The sequence below is a fragment of the Chaetodon auriga genome, chromosome 5, assembly GCF_051107435.1.
Source record: "Chaetodon auriga isolate fChaAug3 chromosome 5, fChaAug3.hap1, whole genome shotgun sequence".
In the NCBI taxonomy this organism is placed as follows: Eukaryota; Metazoa; Chordata; class Actinopteri; order Chaetodontiformes; family Chaetodontidae; genus Chaetodon; species Chaetodon auriga.
In genome coordinates, this window is record NC_135078.1 from 28,787,669 (window position 1) to 28,807,500 (window position 19,832).

The 19,832-nt window shown below is 47.6% G+C and overlaps 2 protein-coding genes across 2 annotated transcripts in view; both read left to right on the forward strand.

Annotated features, from left to right (window-relative positions):
- The first annotated feature begins 617 nt into the window (after window positions 1-617).
- Window positions 618-5,544, forward strand: rsph14 (radial spoke head 14 homolog). Its single transcript, XM_076731339.1, has 6 exons — window positions 618-857; window positions 1,497-1,599; window positions 3,221-3,339; window positions 4,064-4,289; window positions 4,478-4,614; window positions 5,168-5,544. The coding sequence occupies exons 1-6, from the start codon at window positions 683-685 to the stop codon at window positions 5,449-5,451; spliced, it is 1,044 nt and encodes a 347-aa protein (XP_076587454.1). The 5' UTR covers window positions 618-682; the 3' UTR covers window positions 5,452-5,544.
- A 4,077-nt stretch (window positions 5,545-9,621) lies between these two features.
- LOC143320402 (dematin-like) overlaps window positions 9,622-19,832 on the forward strand; it is a 23,390-nt gene continuing 13,179 nt past the window's right edge. Inside the window, exons 1-2 of the mRNA XM_076729975.1 lie at window positions 9,622-12,403; window positions 19,498-19,563. The gene's annotated coding sequence lies outside the window, so the exon portion shown is untranslated. The remainder of the gene's footprint in view (window positions 12,404-19,497; window positions 19,564-19,832) is intronic.

The window sequence follows — 19,832 nt, forward strand, 5'->3', positions numbered from 1 at the left end:
TCAAAGAATCGTGTCATCAGGAGCACGATGGAGGAAATGATGGTTTATTTTCAAGTTTTAGAAACATGGATTTGGCAGTTTGGTGCAGTTCAAACTCATCTGAGCTGTTCTGTCACTCAGCATCCAGCAGCTGAGTCCAGCTGGAACTGGACCTGATTGTTCTGTCACATCGAGTTCTGGTTCAGCTCCGGTTCAGCTCCGGTTCAGCTCCGGCTCAGCTCAGGCTCAGCTCAGGCTCAGCTCCGGTTCAGCTCAGGCTCAGCTCAGGCTCAGCTCAGGCTCAGCTCCGGTTCAGCTCAGCCGAGCGTGTGATGAACATACCTGGAGATCTGCACAGGTGTTTCAGAGGACGCCTCATCAGGATGATGGTCTGCAGCGGTCTGACCGCCTCCTGTCGTTTTCTACATTCTGCTGCTTGCAGATCCTCTAAAGTAAAAGTACTTTTGCCATCCTGCGAAGTACTTATGTAGCAGTATTATCAGGTAAATGTACAGCTAAGCTAAACACGTAGTGATACAAAACCTGTCCTGACCAGTCGTACGCTTTTAGCCATGAACACATTTACCGGAAGTGACGTCACCCCAGCGGTTACTAGGCAACACTGTTTTTGTATTTCGGCTGTCTGAGTAACTGTCCGGTGAACTCGTGATTAACCTGGTTTGAAGGTGAAGACGCAGCGCGGATGGCCGGCCGTCTGATCGATCCCAGCCGGGCTCCGGTGGCCTTCGGGCAGCGGGCTGTTCCGCAGCTGTTCGCCGAGCTGCAGCGGCCGGAGGCGGGCAGGAGGCAGCGGGCTCTGGCCTCTCTGTGCGACCTGATGCACAACCCGGAGCGGATCTACCAGGCTGTTAACGGGGGTCAGTCGGCGAGAGCCGTTTATCCAAATCAAATCAACAGAAATATAAGAACTGTAGTACTCTAACATGCAGCTCAGGCTGCCTGTGGTGGAAGTATTTGTACTGAGTATTTCCATTTAATGCTACTTTGTACTTTTACTCCACCATCTCAGAGAGAAACAAAGTACTTTTTACTCCATTATCTCACAGCTTTAGTTACTCGTTATTTTAAAAATGAAGATTATAAAAACCGATGGTGTTTTTAGATATTAAACTCCAACAGTTCGTACAAGTTCAGCTGAGACGATCGGTCCATCAATCAGTCAGCTGAGTGCAGAATCAGAGTACCTCTCTGCTGCGTTGTGTAAAAGCATCTCACTTCCCTCTTAGTTTAATTCAGTATAAAAACACATCTGAGCCACGTCGATCTAAATTCCTGTTTTTTAAAGATTTTGATGTTTATACACAGAAACTCATACAACATGGACATTAGAGTTTTCCAAAATTGATAAACATGAAAAATGAATATTTAAGCCAGCCCACTTTATTGGGAATAATGCATTATGTAGAACTGATAGATGCGAAAGGAAGGAAGTTCATTGTAAAATCAGACTCTGCTGTGCCTCAGCTCAGTGCTGACATGTTGTTCTACTTCTGCAGGTTTTCTGGAGCAGCTGACGGTTTTGTTTGAGGATGAAGATCCATCAGTGAGAACGAAAACCTGCGAGCTGCTTCACATGCTGACCGGCCACAGTGTCGGCAGGTAGACAGACAGACAGACAGAGAGACAGACAGATGGACAGACAGACAGACAGACAGACAGACAGACAGACAGGCAGGCAGGCAGACAGACAGACAGACAGATGGACAGACAGACGGAGAGACAGACAGACAGACAGACAGATGGAGAGACAGACAGACAGGCAGGCAGACAGACAGACAGACAGATGGACAGACAGACAGACAGACAGGCAGGCAGACAGACAGACAGACAGATGGACAGACAGACGGACAGACAGACAGACAGACAGATGGAGAGACAGACAGACAGACAGACAGACAGACAGACAGACAGATGGAGAGACAGACAGACAGACAGACAGACAGACAGAGAGACAGGCAGGCAGAGAGACAGACAGACAGACAGACAGACAGACAGACAGACAGGCAGACAGACAGACGGAGAGACAGACAGACAGACAGACAGACAGACAGACGGAGAGACAGACAGGCAGACAGACAGACAGACAGACGGAGAGACAGACAGACAGACAGACAGACGGAGAGACAGACAGACAGACAGACAGACAGACAGGCAGGCAGGCAGGCAGACAGACAGACAGACAGACAGACAGATGGAGAGACAGACAGACAGGCAGGCAGACAGACAGACAGACAGATGGACAGACAGACAGACAGACAGGCAGGCAGACAGACAGACAGGCAGGCAGGCAGGCAGGCAGACAGACAGACAGACAGACAGACAGATGGAGAGACAGACAGACAGGCAGGCAGACAGACAGACAGACAGACAGATGGACAGACAGACAGACAGACAGGCAGGCAGACAGACAGACAGACAGATGGACAGACAGACGGACAGACAGACAGACAGACAGACAGATGGAGAGACAGACAGACAGACAGACAGATGGAGAGACAGACAGACAGACAGACAGACAGACAGATGGAGAGACAGACAGACAGACAGACAGACAGAGAGACAGGCAGGCAGAGAGACAGACAGACAGAGAGACAGGCAGGCAGAGAGACAGACAGACAGACAGACAGACAGACGGAGAGACAGACAGACAGGCAGACAGACAGACAGACGGAGAGACAGACAGACAGACAGACAGACAGACGGAGAGACAGACAGACAGACAGACAGACGGAGAGACAGACAGACAGACAGACAGACAGACAGACGGAGAGACAGACAGACAGACGGAGAGACAGACAGACAGACAGGAGGTATCCTAAAACAGCTGCTCACTGTAGTTTTTAACAAACAGGAGGATTTGTTGGTACTTTTTTCAGCGGTGGATGAATCCACATATGGTGCTGTAGTGTGTGTGTGTGTGTGTGTGTGTGTGTGTGTGTGTGTTAGAGAGAGATACACTGAACTGTTAGCAGTTAGCGGTTAGCATTCACTGCTGCTTTGAGGAGGAATAATCAGCAGATTGATCCTTTAATGTTTCCTGATGAGGGCTCTGTCTTTGCTGTTCTCTGGTGTGACCAGCAGGGGGCAGGATGACACAGCAGACACCTGCTTTGCTTCCTGTCAGCTGCAGCAGGTCACACAGAGTCACATCACTGTCATGGACGAAGGCCACTTTAAGCTCTGCTGGCTTCACTCAGGTCTCTCTGCTCTCCTCCTGCAGACAGGCCCTGCTCTCCTCCTCCCTCCTCCCTCCTCTCTCTCAGCTGCTGGACGACTCCTCGTCCTCCTGCAGGAGGAGCGTCCACAGAGTGCTGAACCGCCTCAGTCTGCTGCCTGCAGGTACAAACATCACTTTTAACTCAGGAGTCAGGACTGATGTTCTGTCTCGTTTCCGTCTTGTTTGTGTTTGAGAACGACGATTCGGTTTGGTGACGATTCACCAAAACCATGAATTCATGAACTGAATGTGTCAATGTGAAACTTTCCTTAATCCACAGACAGGAGAAACACTACATCCAGCATCTTTCATGACGTATTATTTGATTGAATATATGAATGTGACCCCAAACTCTGCAGGCTGCTGACATGTGTTTCCACTCGGACAGAAATCTGAATCTAAACTAAACCATAAAGTACTGTTTGCTTTTTAAGAACATGTTTCCTGAATTGTTCACCTTCAGGAGGAGTCACGGTTGTACTTTTCATAGTAACAGACAGCAGCAACATCAGAGACTGTAAAAGTCTCATTTTGATGCTTTTATTGAACCGTTTCTATTAGTAATAATGAACCTGTCACCTGTGTGTCACCTGTGTGTCACGCTGTGTGTCATCTGTGTGTCACCTGTGTGTCACACTGTGTGTCATCTGTGTGTCACCTGTGTGTCACCTGTGTGTCACGCTGCATGTCATCTGTGTGTCACCTGTGTGTCACGCTGTGTGTCACGCTGCGTGTCATCTGTGTGTCACCTGTGTGTCATGCTGTATGTCACCTGTGTGTCATCTGTGTGTCACCTGTGTGTCACGCTGTGTGTCACCTGTGTGTCATCTGTGTGTCATCCTGCAGGTGCAGATGCTCTCCTGACTCTGGTTCCTAAACTGATGCTGAAGCTCAGAGAGGACGAGGAAGAGGAGGAGGTGCAGGTGCTGCTCCTCTCCTCCCTCAGCTCCTGCTCCAGGCTGGACGCTCTGCCGGCTCTGTCCGCTGACGGTGTCTCACTGCTGGGCCACAAACTCTCCCACCGCTCCCCGAACATCTGCAGAGAGGCGGCTGCAGCCATGATGGCCCTCAGGTGAAACACCTGGCTCTACAGACGGGTGCAGTGTTTTATTGTCACTTCATCCGACTCTTCAGCTCCTTTCAGTGCTTACATTTGCTCTTGAAGTCAGTGTTTCCACATAAACTCACTGAAAGCTCAGATCTCCTGTCAGTGTTTCCACGTCAGTGTTTGTCGTTCTGGTCGATCTCTGCTGCTTTCAGTGTGTGCGAGGACGGGAAGCGGCGCGTGTGTGAGGAGGCGGTACTTCCTGTCCTGGTCGGCCTGCTGCAGGACGAAGACATCGAGGTTCAGGTCAACGCTGCAGGAGTCATCATGTACGCTGTGATCATCAGCTCAGGTACACACACAACGTTCACTCACCTGATGATGTCACCACGCACAGGTTCATGTTCTCTCTGACAAATCAGGGTTTTTCTGTCAGTTTGGTGGATGTACCTAAAAATTACAATACCCATGAGTCTCAGCTGCTGTTGCTATGGAGAACAAGATCGGGATCACAAACTGTCACCATGGTTACTGAATTGATCCAAACTGATCTGGAATCAGTGCGTGGACTGATGTAAACAGCTGGATGTGTTTACTGAGTGTAATCTTCACTGTTAGAGGAGCACACGCAGCAGAATGCGAAGCCTTGTGATTGGATGTTTGTCAGTGAAATGCATCCTGGGATCTGTAGTTGATTCTGTCCTCAGGCTTCTTGTAACTTTGACTTGTTGTCAAAGAAGCAGATATTTCTAACGCAGATGTTCAGATGTGGAGCTCCGGACGCCTTCGACAAACTGCTGTCCTCTGAACCTGAAACGCACCATGTGACTCCTCCTGACCAACCAGCTCTTTTACAGAACAGCTGAATCACAGGTGTGAGGGTGTCACTGAGTCTCCCTCTGCAGGTAAACAGCAGTGTCTGGATCTGGGTGTCGTCCCCGTCCTCCTCCACCTGGTGAGTAAGAAGGAGGAGGAGGAAGAGCAGGATGAGGAGAGGGGGAGGAGGAGGAAGGCCCTCGTCATGTACTCCCTGCGGGCTCTCACCGCCCTGGCTGAGGCCCCAAACGGCCGCCGCCTCCTGCTGGAGCAGCTCCCCCTGCTGGTGATGAGGAGTGAGGCTGCAGAGGAGGACCAGGACATCCGGCGGGCCGCTCAGACTGCCGTCAGGGTCGTCACCTGGACTCCCTGAGACACCGATGACCTCTGACCTCCAGAACAGAGCAGCTGGGTTACATAATAAAGCAATTATTATTGATTAATCGTGTGTTCGTATGTATTATTGATGACATTCGTGGTCATCAGAGGATGAACCCATCTGACTCTGGTGATTCTGATGTTTCATGCAGCGCCACCATCAGGTCATCGCTGTAACCCAGAGCTGGACATTTTACGATCCGGGCCTCCTCCGGCCCTGAGGGCGTCCAGCCACCTCTGCTGTAATCAGTCCAGTTATTCCCATCAGCCTCACATGAGCACAGCTGCAGACTTCTTCTTCTTTCCTCTGAGTTTTCATCATGATTTTAACAACAGACAACATTTTGAAAGATTGATGTTGTTTCCTGTTTAAACTTATTGAACACGGATCACATGAAAGGTCCTCGGACAAACATTCACACCGATTCTGATTATTATTATTTGTCTTTTTTACAATAAGAAATGACTCATCAAATGAAACGTTGAACACGGTCTGGTCTGGTTTGACCTGAGATGGACTGTCAGTGGTGGACAAAGTACTCATATTTTACTTTAGTACATGTAGCAGTACCACAGTGTAGAAATACTCCCAGTTTGAATTTGTGTATTCAATCGTTTCAGCCTGAAGATTCACTTTAAGTCCAAGAAGTCCTTTTGTAAACAGGCTCATTAGATAAAGATATATAAGACTGGATTAGAATTATTGATGCATTCATGTGTTCAGCACTTACATGTTGCAGCTGGTAAATATGGAGCTGATGATTTAATGACTTTATATATTGCTAATAACATGGTTTAATAATTGATTATGTATGTATTAATAATGCTGTAAAGTGAAGTGAAAGGCCTCTGAATGTGCAGCAGTAGGAGGGTAAAGGCGTGCTGGATGTCTGTGCTTCACATTTCCATCTCTGTTATTCATGTGAGATTAGAGCACATGCAGTCTGAGGTTCGTCCCTCGGGTCAGATTCACCTTCAGCGGCGTGTTTGTGCTGATCACAGACCAGTTCTGCTGAATAGAGTTTCCTCTCTGACCTGCTGCTCTCAATGCAGCTGCTCTTCAGTCAAATTAAGGCCATCAGCTGAGAAACATCCAGATGCACATGAATGAAGCTCTTTTCTTTAAAACCAGCTCTCATTACCGCCTGAAGCTCCGGCACTGATGAAGAGGAGGGGAGGCGAAAAATACCATCTACAAGATCAGCACAGGAGGCAGAGACGAAGAGTTTGAATCTTATCTGAATTAATGATAAAATAAGTTTCAGTGCTAAAAGCAAAAGGATTCTTTCTTCTTCTTCTTTTTTTTTACTTTACTTTGAGGAATATTAAAATGTTTTTCTGCAAAAAATACAAAGTGTTGCATGTCTGAATGCAGAAAGTCAAGCAGTAAGTTTTTCAAAATAAAACACAGCCTAAAACTGTCAAAATGATGATTTAAATCAACAAGACAGTGAATGTGACATTTGATGCCTGCGCTGGTTATTTTTTTTGAAGCGTCCATCAGTTTTTAGATTGATTTCACTCAGTTTTTACAGACGTCAGCCTGCAGAGGGACGGTCCAGCACGCCGTCCTCTTCTGCTCTGTGCAAAGAGAAACTTGAACTCCCCTCATCGCTGCTTTTTATTTTATTATAATTCACTCTTCATCTGTGCAGCATTCAGGTTTGCTTCTTCTGAGTGCAGACACACACACACACACACACACACACACACACACACACACACACTTCACTTTGATTATTCTTGATCATTTTAATGAAAAACACCTTCAGCTCGTTTGAGTCTCCTCGTGGTTTGACTTGATGTACAGTGGTTATTTTTTGTCTCTGCATTCATTTTGCTTTATTTCTGCCTGTGTTTTGTGTCTTTTAGGTCATTTCAGTCACTTCAAACAGAGGCTCTGGCCCCGTGGCCCCTCAGTGGCCCCTCGGGAGTCCTTCCTGCTCTCCTGTGGTTTCTAATTTAACATTTTCTGTCTGTGAGGCAGAAAAATAACAACAATACGGAAAACTGATCGCACAGGTGTGACTGCACACCGACACCTGCACCGTCATGTTTAACCCCCCCACCGCTGCAAATGGACTGGTCCAGAGAGAGAGAGAGAGAGAGAGAGAGAGAGAGAGAGACATAAACAGGTACCGGGCTGAAGCAGCAGAGAGAGAGAGAGGCACAGTCTGCTATCACACACACACACACACACACACACACACACACGCACACACACACGCACGCACGCACGCTCGGTTAAATGCGGCTCTGGGCGCAGTGAGGACAGTCGGTGACGGAGCTGCTGGATGTTTCTGCCAAACACCGGAAACAACACGCGCAGGTAAGAGCCACTTCTGTTCACCTCCACCTGAGCACATTTCCGTGTGTGTGAGCGAGGAGAAGCCGCAGATCGATGACAGAAAACTTGTTTCTGAGCAGCAGCATCACAGCAGAGGGAGAGCCGCAGGCTGCGAAGTGAGAAACGCGTCGTTTCTATTATTATTAGAGAAAAATTCTGCTGGAATATTTCACAGAAACGTGTTCGATGGTCTGATGTCCAGAAAACTACAGCGTGAAGTTGGGATGAAAGGCTCCTGTGATGTGTGCGCAGTTTTCCGCAGCTCTCATATGAATATCACGGAGATGATGTGGGAATGTTGTGGGTCATTTTAGCGGGAATTCGGTCAGGCTCTCCCCGGCTGTGGTCGACCGGGTCCCGTGGAGCCGGCGCTGAGGCCCGCCGGGCTGCGGTGCTCCGCGGCGGGCAGAGCGGCTCTGACGTCCCGCTCTGTCCTCCGGAGCCTCACTGTGTAAAATAAAAGCTCGCAGTGTGAAATCATCGATATGATCAGATATGATTCAGTGGAGTTATGTAAGAGGCTGCTGGACGGTGAGCACGCCGCGGAGGAGAGGAGGATGGAGGGATGGAGGATGGATTAGAAGGAGGGGATGGTTTTATGTAACACCCCCCTCAGACCCCCCTCCTCACCCAGCATCACAACATCTGCCGGCCGGCCCCCCCCCCCCCCCCCCCCATCAGAGTCTGAACTGCTCTGGAATTTATACAATAATATCTTTATGACATCCCATAATGAATGACACACAGTCTGTCTCACTGTCTGTCTGTCTGTTCTCTGTCTATCTGTTGTCTGTCTATCTGTTCTCTGTCTGTCTGTCTGTCTGTCTGTCTGTTCTCTGTCTGTCTGTCTGTCTGTCTGTCTGTTCTCTGTCTGTCTGTCTGTCTGTCTGCCTGTCTGCCTGCCTGCCTGTCTGTCTGTCTGTCTGTCTGTCTGTCTAATAGCTTTTAGCTTCACTAGCAGCATCTTGGTCCATCCCACTGAAACATCTCAGCAGCTGCTGGATGTTTGAGGTGGATGTGCTTCGTTCATGCTCCCCTCAGGATGAGCTCCAGTCACTTCATTGATCCTCTGACTGTTCATCTGGCGCCACCATCAGGTCAACCTTTGAATTTGTTTATGAGCAAAGTCGCTGCCATCAGCCTCATGCTAAGCTACGATGGAGACCATGGTTCACATCATTCCTGCTAAACGTCACCAGGTTAGCATCGGGAAATGTTAGCATGCTGGTGTTAGCATGTAGCTCATAGCAGGCCCGGCTGTGAACCCTGAACGTCGTCTCAGAGCTGAGCTGACTTCAGCTTTAACAGCCGAAATGCTCCTCATGATGATGATGATGATGATGATGATGAAGCTTGATGTGTCTGCTCATGTGGAGGTGGGAGGTGTCACCATGGAAACACTGAACAACAGACTCTCTGCTCATGCTCAGTTTTAAAATACAAGCGTTGGAACTTTCTGACCGTCTGGTGCTGAGATTCAGGCCAGAGGTCAAAGGTCGCTGTGAGAGGTGAGAATGTGACTGATGGGATGTAAACAGTTCAGAATGGAAACTGTAAGACTGACGGACGGACGGAGGGACGGCTCTGTCCCATTCAACCTGCTGCAGCTGTGAATAATGGGTCTCCAGTCCTGTGGGAGCTAGAAAGAACCTGCTGTGTGTGTGTGTGTGTGTGTGTGTGTGTGTGTGTGTGTGTGTGTGTGTGTGTGTTAAATCTAGTTACATCTCTTCAGTGTAAACCTGCAGGACGTCGGCGCTGTGCAGACATTAGCTAGCTGAGAGTTACACACATCACACACACACACACACACACACACACACACACACACACACACACACACACACACTCGTATCAATACTGTGATCAGACTCTGTCAGTGACATCTTCTAAAGCTTTGAGCAGATACCAAATATCACAAGTTACTTCTCTTTAAGGACGACTGTCATAAACAAACGTGCTAAATGCGTTTATCCACGCTCTGAACTGAAGCACAGATTTGAGGTACTCGTACTTCTCTTGCGTATTTTAATGGTTTATTGATCTCTGCTGTGAAATCATCTGATGTTTGGGCTCTTTGGGGTCACACTTTGGGCTCATCGTGACCACATTTCTCACTGTTTTCACAAACGATGGATCGATGGAGAAAATGATCAGCAGATTGATCCAGCAGTTTCAGTCCTTCACAGAATAGTTGGAGATGAGCTCCGTCTATAACTGCTGCTGTCGTCGGTCGAGCTGCTCTTTGGTTCAGCCTCCATGTTGCTTGTCAATCAGTGTCAGAGGTTAGTTTCATAGTGAAATCAGTAACTGAAGGGTTTGGACAAACCGCCGTCTGTCCTCAGACGTCAGCGAGTGTTTCTCTAAACTCACATCGGCTTCAGAACATTCCCACTTTGTGTGGCTCTCCTCGCTGGCGTCCTGCGCTCGTACAGTCCCTGAACGTCTCAGCGCTGCGTGGGCGCTCTCCTCTATTTCTGGACACATGAGTCATCTTCACTCATGTTATACAATAGAAACTTTGCTCCGTGGAGACTCGACTGCAGCAGAAATAGAAAGCAGGAGGAGGAAGAGGAGGAGCTCCGTCCTCAGTCCGTCTGATGGGAGGTTGCTGGTTTGAGTCCCTCACTCCAGTTTGGGACAGCAGAGGCCTTTTGTTCATGAGTTCAACTCCGTCTGCCTCTCAGATACTGTGTTTAAGTGCAGATCTAAGGTACTCGTACTTTCCTTGAGTATCTTAAAGCTTGGTTTACGCTTCTGCATCGCCTGACTGCTGACTACGCGTCGCGTCGACGCGTAGTGACGTGAACGTCGAGGACTGTGATTGGTCCGTTCAGAACGTAATTTTCGGTTCAGTCGCAGCACAACAACACCGCCATTTTCAAAGTTTCTGTGGTGAGAGCTACAAGAAAAACTCGACCAAGCCGAAGAAAGAATTATCGAGGAGGTACGCAAGTACGACCACCTCTACAACTCCTCTTCGCGGCAGCAAGAGCCCCGCGAAACCATACAAAGACACAGCCACACCCCCCTAGCGGCTTGGCGGTGAATTGCGGAGCAACGCGTTCCCTCGACGCAGAACTATGAGTGCTCAGTGACGGCGTCGGGTGTACGCCGTAGGTACGGCATCGCCGCGACGCAGAAGCGTAAACCAAGCTTTAAGTCTACGCTACTTCACACTTCAGAGTAAATATTGTAGTTTTTACTCGACTACATTTATCTGATGGCTGACTGACATTTTACTGCTCGTCACTGAAAATTCGAGTTTTGACAGGACGGTCGACAGGATGCCGTTAGATTCAACAAACCTGCTTTGAATCTTTTATCTCTGTCTCGTTGACGAAGCTCAGGTAGCAGCTTCTCACCTTCAGCTGAAGCTAAGATCACTTTCATGCAGCTCAGCTGTTACTAATCAATGTTCATTCAGTTTGTGTCTGAACTCCACCAAAGATCCTCTGTGAGAGAAGAAGCTCCACTCTGTACAAACTGTCGTCCACTCGGACAGAGTGAGACCTCTTCTTCTTCCACTTAATCTTTCATATCTGATCAATAATTTCCGTTTAGAAATGACTCCCAGGTCTTTGAAGGTTTGGGCTTTCTGACCAGTGTGGGCGCTCATGTTGTGGTGATCTTATTGATCCTTCCTGAGCTTCCTCATTCCTTCTTTCCTTCCCTGCGTCCTTCTTTCCATCATCCGTCCATTTTCTTTCACTTCTCTGGATCCTGAGATGCTCCGAGGACGGTCGAGGTATGAAATTCCTCCAGTGAGTTCTGGATCTACACCAGGACCTCCTTCCAGTTGGACGTGCCTGAAAACCTCCGAAGGAAGGGACCCAGAATGCATCCTGATCAGACGCCTGAACCACCTCAGCTGGCTCCTTTCACCTCGAAGGAGCAGCGTCTGTGTTGTGGTGAAGCCCACAGAACCACATCATCTGCAAAGAGTGGATCCACAGTTCTGAGGTTCCCAAACCGGACGCTGTCCTCGCCTGGACCAGGCCTTGACTTTCTGTCCATGAACATCACACACAGGACTGGAGACAAGTTCTGACTTTGATGATACAGTGTGATCAGAGGACTGGATGCCTCGTCGCACTGGTCACAGCTCCACACACTCCCACATTACCCAGCATGCACCTGTTGGTCACTAAATGTCTCGAGTGTGTTTGATTTGTGTCACCGGCCATGCTTGCCGGGTGGTGCAGTTAATCAGTGATTGGTTAAAGTGGATACAACAACAATAACAAACGACTGTGTTCAGAATGAAGCCTTTTCATTCGTTCATTTTGAACTGTGTATTAAAAACTGGCCAAGTCGATTGTTATTCTTATTCCAGTCCCGCCTACTCCTGCTGTCACGTGATGAATCGTGACATATCCCACAGGAGTCACATGACCCAGAGGATTCCTGAAAACTGCATGTAGGTCTTTGGGTTGTGCCCCCCATGGGTCAAGGCCTGGCCACCGTCTGGCTCCAGAAGAGGGCTCCTCTTTGACCGACCTCCAGGTTGGGAACCAGAGGACTGCAGGACGACCTGCAGCAGGACGTGGGGCTGTTTCAGGCCGGCGTGGTGGATCACACTGTGATGCACTTTAATCCTCAGGTTAGAGAAAAGCTGAGTGCCCCTTTAATAACTAATGTGGGCTGAATCCAGTCTGTCGCTGCAGCAGACGGAGGCCTCGGCTCTTATCTCTGAGAGCAGCAGGGTGCCGAGGGGGGGGCCGAGGGGGGGGCCGGGGGGGCCGGGGGGGCCGAGGGGGGAGTTGTTGATGCTGCAGGAACAAGGCCATGGGCACAGCCAGTGGTTTGTGTGTGTGTGTCTGTGTGTGTCTGTGTCTGTGTGTGTGTGTGTGTCTCTGTGTGTGTGTCTGTGTGTGTCTGTGTGTGTGTGTGTCTGTGTGTGTGTCTGTGTGTGTCTGTGTGTGTGTGTGTGTGCGTCTGTGTGTGTCTGTGTGTGTGTGTGTGTGTGTGTGTGTCTCTGTGTGTGTGTGTGTGTCTGTGTGTGTGTGTGTGTGTGTGTGTGTCTCTGTGTGTGTGTCTGTGTGTGTGTGTGTGTGTGTGTCTGTGTGTGTCTGTGTGTGTGTGTCTGTGTGTGTGTGTGTGTGTGTCTGTCTGTGTGTGTCTGTGTGTGGTTTAAACTGTTGCTCTGTGCTGTTTTGGCTGCAGGCGCTCAGGCTGCCGTCAGCTCTGTCAGTCGATTCTCCACTGCAGGAATTTTAAGTTGAGTGTGTTTGCTGATACGACAGATGGACGAGCTTTATTCAGAACAACACCTTCTCTCCTCTGATACCAGAGCTGCACCTCTGCCATGGAGACGCTGCACCTCTGAAAATCCACCTCTGTGTTGTTCTGCCGCCCACACTGAGCGCCTGTCGTTTCATCAGCTCCTCAGAAACATCCAGAAACATGAGCTGCACCATCAACTGCAGCTGGTCACACAAGCCAGGTGTGCTCCTGACACACAGCTGCACTCTGATTGGTCACAATGAGATGCTAGGAGGAAAGACGGTCAGAAAGGACAATGGAAGAAAGGAAGATACTAATAAACTTTAGAAATAATAAACAAAACAATGACTTTAGGAAGGAAGGAAGGCAGTAGGGAAGGAAAGAAGGAATGGGGAAGCTTGAAAGGAAACAATAAGAAGGAGGGAAGGACACAGAAAAGGAAGGAGGCAGGGAAAGACAGAAGGAGTCAAGTGAAGAAGTGTGGAAAGAAGGAGGAAGTTGGGAAGGAAAGGAGGAAAAGAAGGATTGTAGCAAGCAAAGAGGGAGGAACGGAAAAAAAAGGAGGAATGCAAAGGAAAGGAGTAAGGATTCATGTTCTAGAGGCTGACTTCAGGTCTGTTTTCACTCAGCTAGTTGCTTTTGTCCTGACTTCCATTAAGAACATAATGACACACCTGGACTTCACCTGTGTGCTGATTCAGTTAGCGGTTAGCATTTTTGAGCTTTCATAAAATCAGTGTTTCATATGGAGCTGTCGTCATGACAACAGATAGACAGAGGTATGACACCAGCTGGACTGTGTTTACAGGTAATGATGAAATGGCAGATGAAGGAAGTAGGAAGGAAAGGAGAGGAAGTGCAGATACAAGGATGAAGGAAAAGAAGGAAGGAAGGAAGGAAGGAGGAAGGAAAAGATGAGGAAGGAAAGGAGAGAAGTGTGGAATACAAGGATGAAGGAAAGGAAGGAAAGAAGAGGAAGGAAAGGAGAGGAAGTGTGGAATAAAAGGATGAAGGAAAGGAAGGAAGGAAGGAAAGGAGAGGAAGTGGGGAATACAAGGATGAAGGAAAGGAAGAAAGGATGAAGGAAAAGAGGAAATGAGGAAGCATGGAAGGAAACACGCCATCCTCCGTCTCCTGTCAATCAAAACTTCACTACAAACATCTTAAAGACGTTACACAAACGCCGTGATGTCGTCTGTCAGCCAATGACGACGAGCATCTGGGTGTGGTCTCATCTCTGTGAGCCGAGATAAAAAGCTGCCAAAACACACACACGCACACACACACATGCACGCACACACACACACACACACACACACACACACACACACACACACACACACACACATGCACGTACACACACATGCGTGTTGTAACTGTTGCGTCTTGTGATTTCCTGTAACTCCGTCAGAATAAAACCAAACGCAGTAAAGAATCACTAAATTATGAATCCCACCTCAGCAAAAACAATGACCCGCCCTCCTCTGCCTCTGATTGGCTAGTGCCTTCGTTGGTTGGGTTGGTTTGGTTCAGGCATGAGGCATGATGATCCATTAGGTTTAGGCCAAGAGTACAAGTGTAAACCAATCAGAGCAGAGCAGGGCGGCTCATCCCAGTTTATAAATTCTCAGACAGGTGAAGGTGACTGGCGGCCATGATGGACGGTGTCTGCGACCATTAATGTATTAATACTTTCACAAAGGAAACAAGTTATTTGTGTGAAACAGGATGCAGCCTTCGAGAAAAGCAGCACGTTTTAGCATGTAAAGCGCTAACATTTAGCATGTTAGCATTTTAGCATGTAAAGAGCTAATATTTAGCATGTTAGCGTTTTAGCATGTAAAGGGCTAACATTTAGTATGTTATTGTTTTAGCATGTAAAGAGCTAACATTTAGCATGTTATTGTTTTAGCATGTAAGGAGCTAACATTTAGCATGTTAGCGTTTTAGCATGTCTCCTTCCTTTGGATTTCCCATTGATTCAGTGTCTGTAGGCGGCCTTCTGTTCTGCTACACCTCCAGTTCCTCCTGCCAGTTATCCAGCTCTTCTTCATCTGTCTCCCTCTTCTTCATCAAATGCTCTAAACAGTAAATGGAGCGATGTTATGAAACAGTTGATGAAGATGAGGATGAAGCTGAAGCTCAGCCTGTCTCTCAGCAGAGGTTGAGGATGAGAAGAATCAGGCAGAGCCGTGAATGTGAAGCTGTGACTCAGTAGTTTTCAGTCTGTGACCCACTTAGAGCTTCAGGCATCAACACGTTTTACATTTTACTGCATCACGACTCGACAAACGCTGCGATGAGACGGCACGACGCCGGCAGGACGAACATCCGGCTCTGCACCTGAACGTGGATGAATTAGAGGGAAAATGTAGATAGATAGATACTTTCCAGATTTTAATCAACAACAAAAGTCTTCAGTGCAATGCTTTTATTTTTTTAGAAATCTAATGCATCAAAATACTTAAATACATATACATAAAAAAAATCTAAACCCGGTTTAACAGATAAAGAAACACGAACAAGACAGTGAAAGTGAGCGACTATTTAAACAGTAATGTAGCTGTTTAACTGTGCTGTGCTGTGCTGTGTGTGTGTGTGTGTGTGTGTGTGTGTGTGTGTGTGTGTGTGTGTGTGTGCTGCAGCGAGGCAGTCGTAAATCCAAACGTAAGGTCTGTGCGTTCTCAGGACCTCAGTGTGTTTTGTGTACAAGCGCAGTGAGCGGCACTAACGACCCCCTCAGTGATATTAACGAGATAATTTACGTCTTCATCCAAACACAGAGGAAGACGGACGCCCACCCGAAAAGTCAACCAGTCAGTGAACGCCCCTCTGCTGGTGGGAAGTAACCAAGTACATTTACTAAAGTGCTGTACTGTACTGAGCACTTCACCTGAGTGTTTAAACGTCACTTCACAGAACCACTGCACTGCGTCTCAGAGAGAAACTGAACGTCCTCGTCGCTGTCTGCAGTTACTCATTACTTTAATACTTCATTACTTTTTACTGAGAATAAGACGCTTCACTGTGGACTGAGCGTCAGCAGACAAACAGCTTTACTGAAAGCTCCTGGAAGGATTCGAGTAACGTCAGACTGATTAGTCGTAGTATTCACAGTGTTCTGAGACAGTTGAATTCATTATTTATTCGTTTAATCGTCAATAATTAAGCTTCTATAAGTCAGGCTGGGTGTTTGAGGCGCTGACTGAAATGTGTCTGTAGCTTCAGATTTCTTGATTTAAATCATAATTTTGCTTTCAAAGCGCTTCAGTTGATATCCTGAGCTGAAGATTTCTGCTATGTTTCAGAAGTCAAATGTCTCTAACGGACACGTCCTCCTCCTCTTCTTCTTCTTCTTCTTCTTCTTCTTCTTCTTCTTCTTCTTCTTCTTCGTTTCTGCCTCCATGTTGCTGTTTTGTTTTTTTTTGTTTTTTTTGTTTGTGTAAGCTGGATGTGTTTTTTCAGTCAGGAGTGAGACTCACACTTTCACTATCACGTTCTCCTCCCACACACCAGCAGCTGAAAGCAACCAGCTGGAGAACCTTCACTCTGAGCTGCTGACAGGAATTCTGGGAAATGTAGGAAATCACCTTCTGTAGACGAAGTGGATTCACCGAAAACTGAATCCCCACAGCGGCCGTCACGTCTGCTGGGCAGGAGGAAGTTATATGTTCGATTTCTGCTCCCAGGCATGGCAGCCGGGTGGGGTTTACCTGAGACTGTGACCTGCAGTGTGTGTGTGTGTGTGTGTGTGTGTCTGTGTGTGTGTGTGGGGACATGTATTATTCAAGTAGAGAACATGTAAATTATTAAATGTCGGGGTGAAGGTTTGGATCCAAGAAATGAATGTAAGTCTGTGAAATGTCCCTAAAAGTGTGTGTGTGTGTGTGTGTGTGTGTGTGTGTGTGTGTGTGTGTGTGTTGTATCAGAAACAATGTGACGGACACACACGCTCAGTGTCGGGGGGGTCTGATGGTGGGAGGTCTATTTTAGTGCAGCGTCTCCTCTTTGTCTCTTCCACATTCCTGCCAGCTGATTGGACGGCTGGGTGTGGTAACCTAGCAACCTTCAGATATCTCCCAGCATTCCTCTGACTTGTCTCCGGCCCCAGCAGATTCACAGAAGCTGAACCAACACTGTTTTGTTAATCTGACCAGCAGACAAACATTTAAAGAATATCTCACGTGTGATGACGATGAAGAAGGTGACGACGATGATGATGATGATGATGACGTCCTGATTTTAAAAAAACTCCTGTCAGCCAATCAGTAAACAGCACTCACCAAGGAAGGTTAAAGTGAGCTCATGTGGATTAAGGTTTGCAGTGTGAACATAACGTCCTGGACCCTTGACCTCAGGATCTGTGATCCGGTCTACGGTCTCGCTCTCTGCTCTGAGATCAAGAGGATCCAGTTGGTCAAAATGTCTCATTTATTCAAAGATGGACGCCGGCTTCCTCCTGCTCATCGCTCCTGTCGTGCTTTTTGTCAGATGGAACAGATTTCATACTCCTGCCAGCGTCGTCGCTTAGCAACAGCATCCACTTCCTGGAAATAAAACCTGAGTCTGAAAATAGACGCAGAGCGAACACGAGGAGGACGGATCCGTCCGTCCAGAACTCCAATCAGATGCCTGCTGATCCTCACCGAGAGACTGAGGATGAGACTCGCTCTGACATGAAGACATGTTTCACCTGCAGCAGCTCTGAGCTCACCTGCAGCAGCTCTGAGCTCACCTGAAGCAGCTCTGAGCTCACCTGAAGCAGCTCTGAGCTCACCTGCAGCAGCTCTGAGCTCACCTGAAGCAGCTCTGAGCTCACCTGGTCCTGCTCTTGGGCCTGTGTGCTTCTCTGTGCTCTGTCTGTCAGATATGTGAAAGTGAACATGTGTGACATGTTTTCAAACTCTGCTCTGTGTTCTTCTTCTTCTTCTTCTTCTTCTTCTTCTTCTTCTTCTTCTTTGTCTTAATGCTCTCTGGTTTTCTCTCAGCAGACAGGTGAGCTGAAGAATCTGAGCTGCAGAGAAACTCCAGTGAGAAGATGTAAGTCGACCGTTTCAATAATTCCTGTGTGATTTGGGTCTTTTTAGATGATTTTCTTCACAAGAAGTGACGTTGTTTTGTTTTCTGAGAGGGCGGAGTGTGTTTCTATAACACCTCTTTTATCAGTTCACAGAGGTGCAAACCGACACGTGTGGCACATTGTCTTTTTTAGGATGACCAGGCCTGTTGGAACATGGATGAAGATCTCACATGAAGGCGTTCTTAGAACGTGCAGATATTAGATGCACTGAGACTGATGCTAACTGTTAGCCGCACGATAACGCAGGTGAAAAGTGATGAAGTGCAGCTTAAACTCAACTGTCCTGTTCAATCGTGAACCTCTCTGAGTCTGTGTGGATCACAGATGAACGACCAGCACCGTAAACAGGAAGTCACCTGCTACGACCCGCAGACTGAGGTCATGTGACCCATGATGGAGGTGTCAGAAGGCCTCTTCTTCGTAGCAGACTTGCGTATGTGTACTTCAGAATTGTACTTCAGGAGCTGAAACCTGATTCCACCAGTTTATTGATCAGGTTATTGATCACCAGGAGCCATCGGATTGTAATTGATCTCCCTCCAGGGACACACAGAGATCTCTTTGTCCTCTGGACTGATGAAGGGAGGCCTCGACTTTGGCGTCTCAGAGTGTCGATTTTTTCACATATACATGTGTATTTAGACACATTCAGTTTGCAGCAGACAATCTGCTTCAAAGTAAAATGATAGCACAATGTTTTCTGTTAAAATTAAAGATCGCTGCAAACACATTTCATTGTTTTCCACTAAACGTCTGCGATGAGACACTGGCAGCACTGGTTTACTGCAGAACCAGTCTGCAGTGTTCAGTGCATGTTACCGTCTTTAGACCCGGCTGAAGTATTCTGATCTTTGGCTGAAGTAAAAGTAGCAGCAGCACAGTTAAAATACTGTGATGCTCTCAGTTTCCTGCTGGAGAGTGACCACAGCTCCCAGTGAAACCAGTCAAACACATATTAACACATTAATTATTCAGTGACATCAGACACCAGCAGAGATCAATACATGGGGGGGGGGGGGGGGGTGTCTGACCAAAATCTGTCAAATCTGCAGAAAGTCTGAAACACCAGAGACAGAAAACTGTGTTAAACGCTTTAATTTACAGTTCTGTCACTTCTGAACGTGCAAGAAATGATGAAAGTAAAGGAAATAAATCACATTTTTAGAAAAACGTCTGGAACGTGAACCCTGTGCAGTTCAACCATGTGCTGCTACTGTTTGTCTGCTGCAGCTCAAACCCAAAAATCAGCCTTAACAGTGCCTTTATGAAGTATTTCTTTGTAAAATAATGTGTGTGTGCTGTGTTTTATGGTTAATATCATCCATATATATAAATATATTATCATGTCATCTGCAGCCGTCTGTCTAATAACGTTCACTGGTGTGTTTCAGGTACTGATCGGGGTGCACAGACCTAAAGACACACAGATCCAGACATGATCCCTTATTCTCCCTGAGGTATCAAACACACACACACACACACACACACACACACACACTGCATTTTATTGTGAGTGTGTGCAGGGATTTTCCCATCACTGACCGCATGTTACCCAGACCTCCACCTGTGTGTGTGTGTGTGTGTGTGTGTGTGTGTGTGTGTGTGTGTGTTGGACAAAGCTGTGGACTCTGGAATAATCCCTTTGTGTCCGTCAGTCACATCAGACAATGCAGCCGTGCAGCTGCAGCAGAGCTCTGCACGCTGACGGGATGTTAGCTGTCTGAGG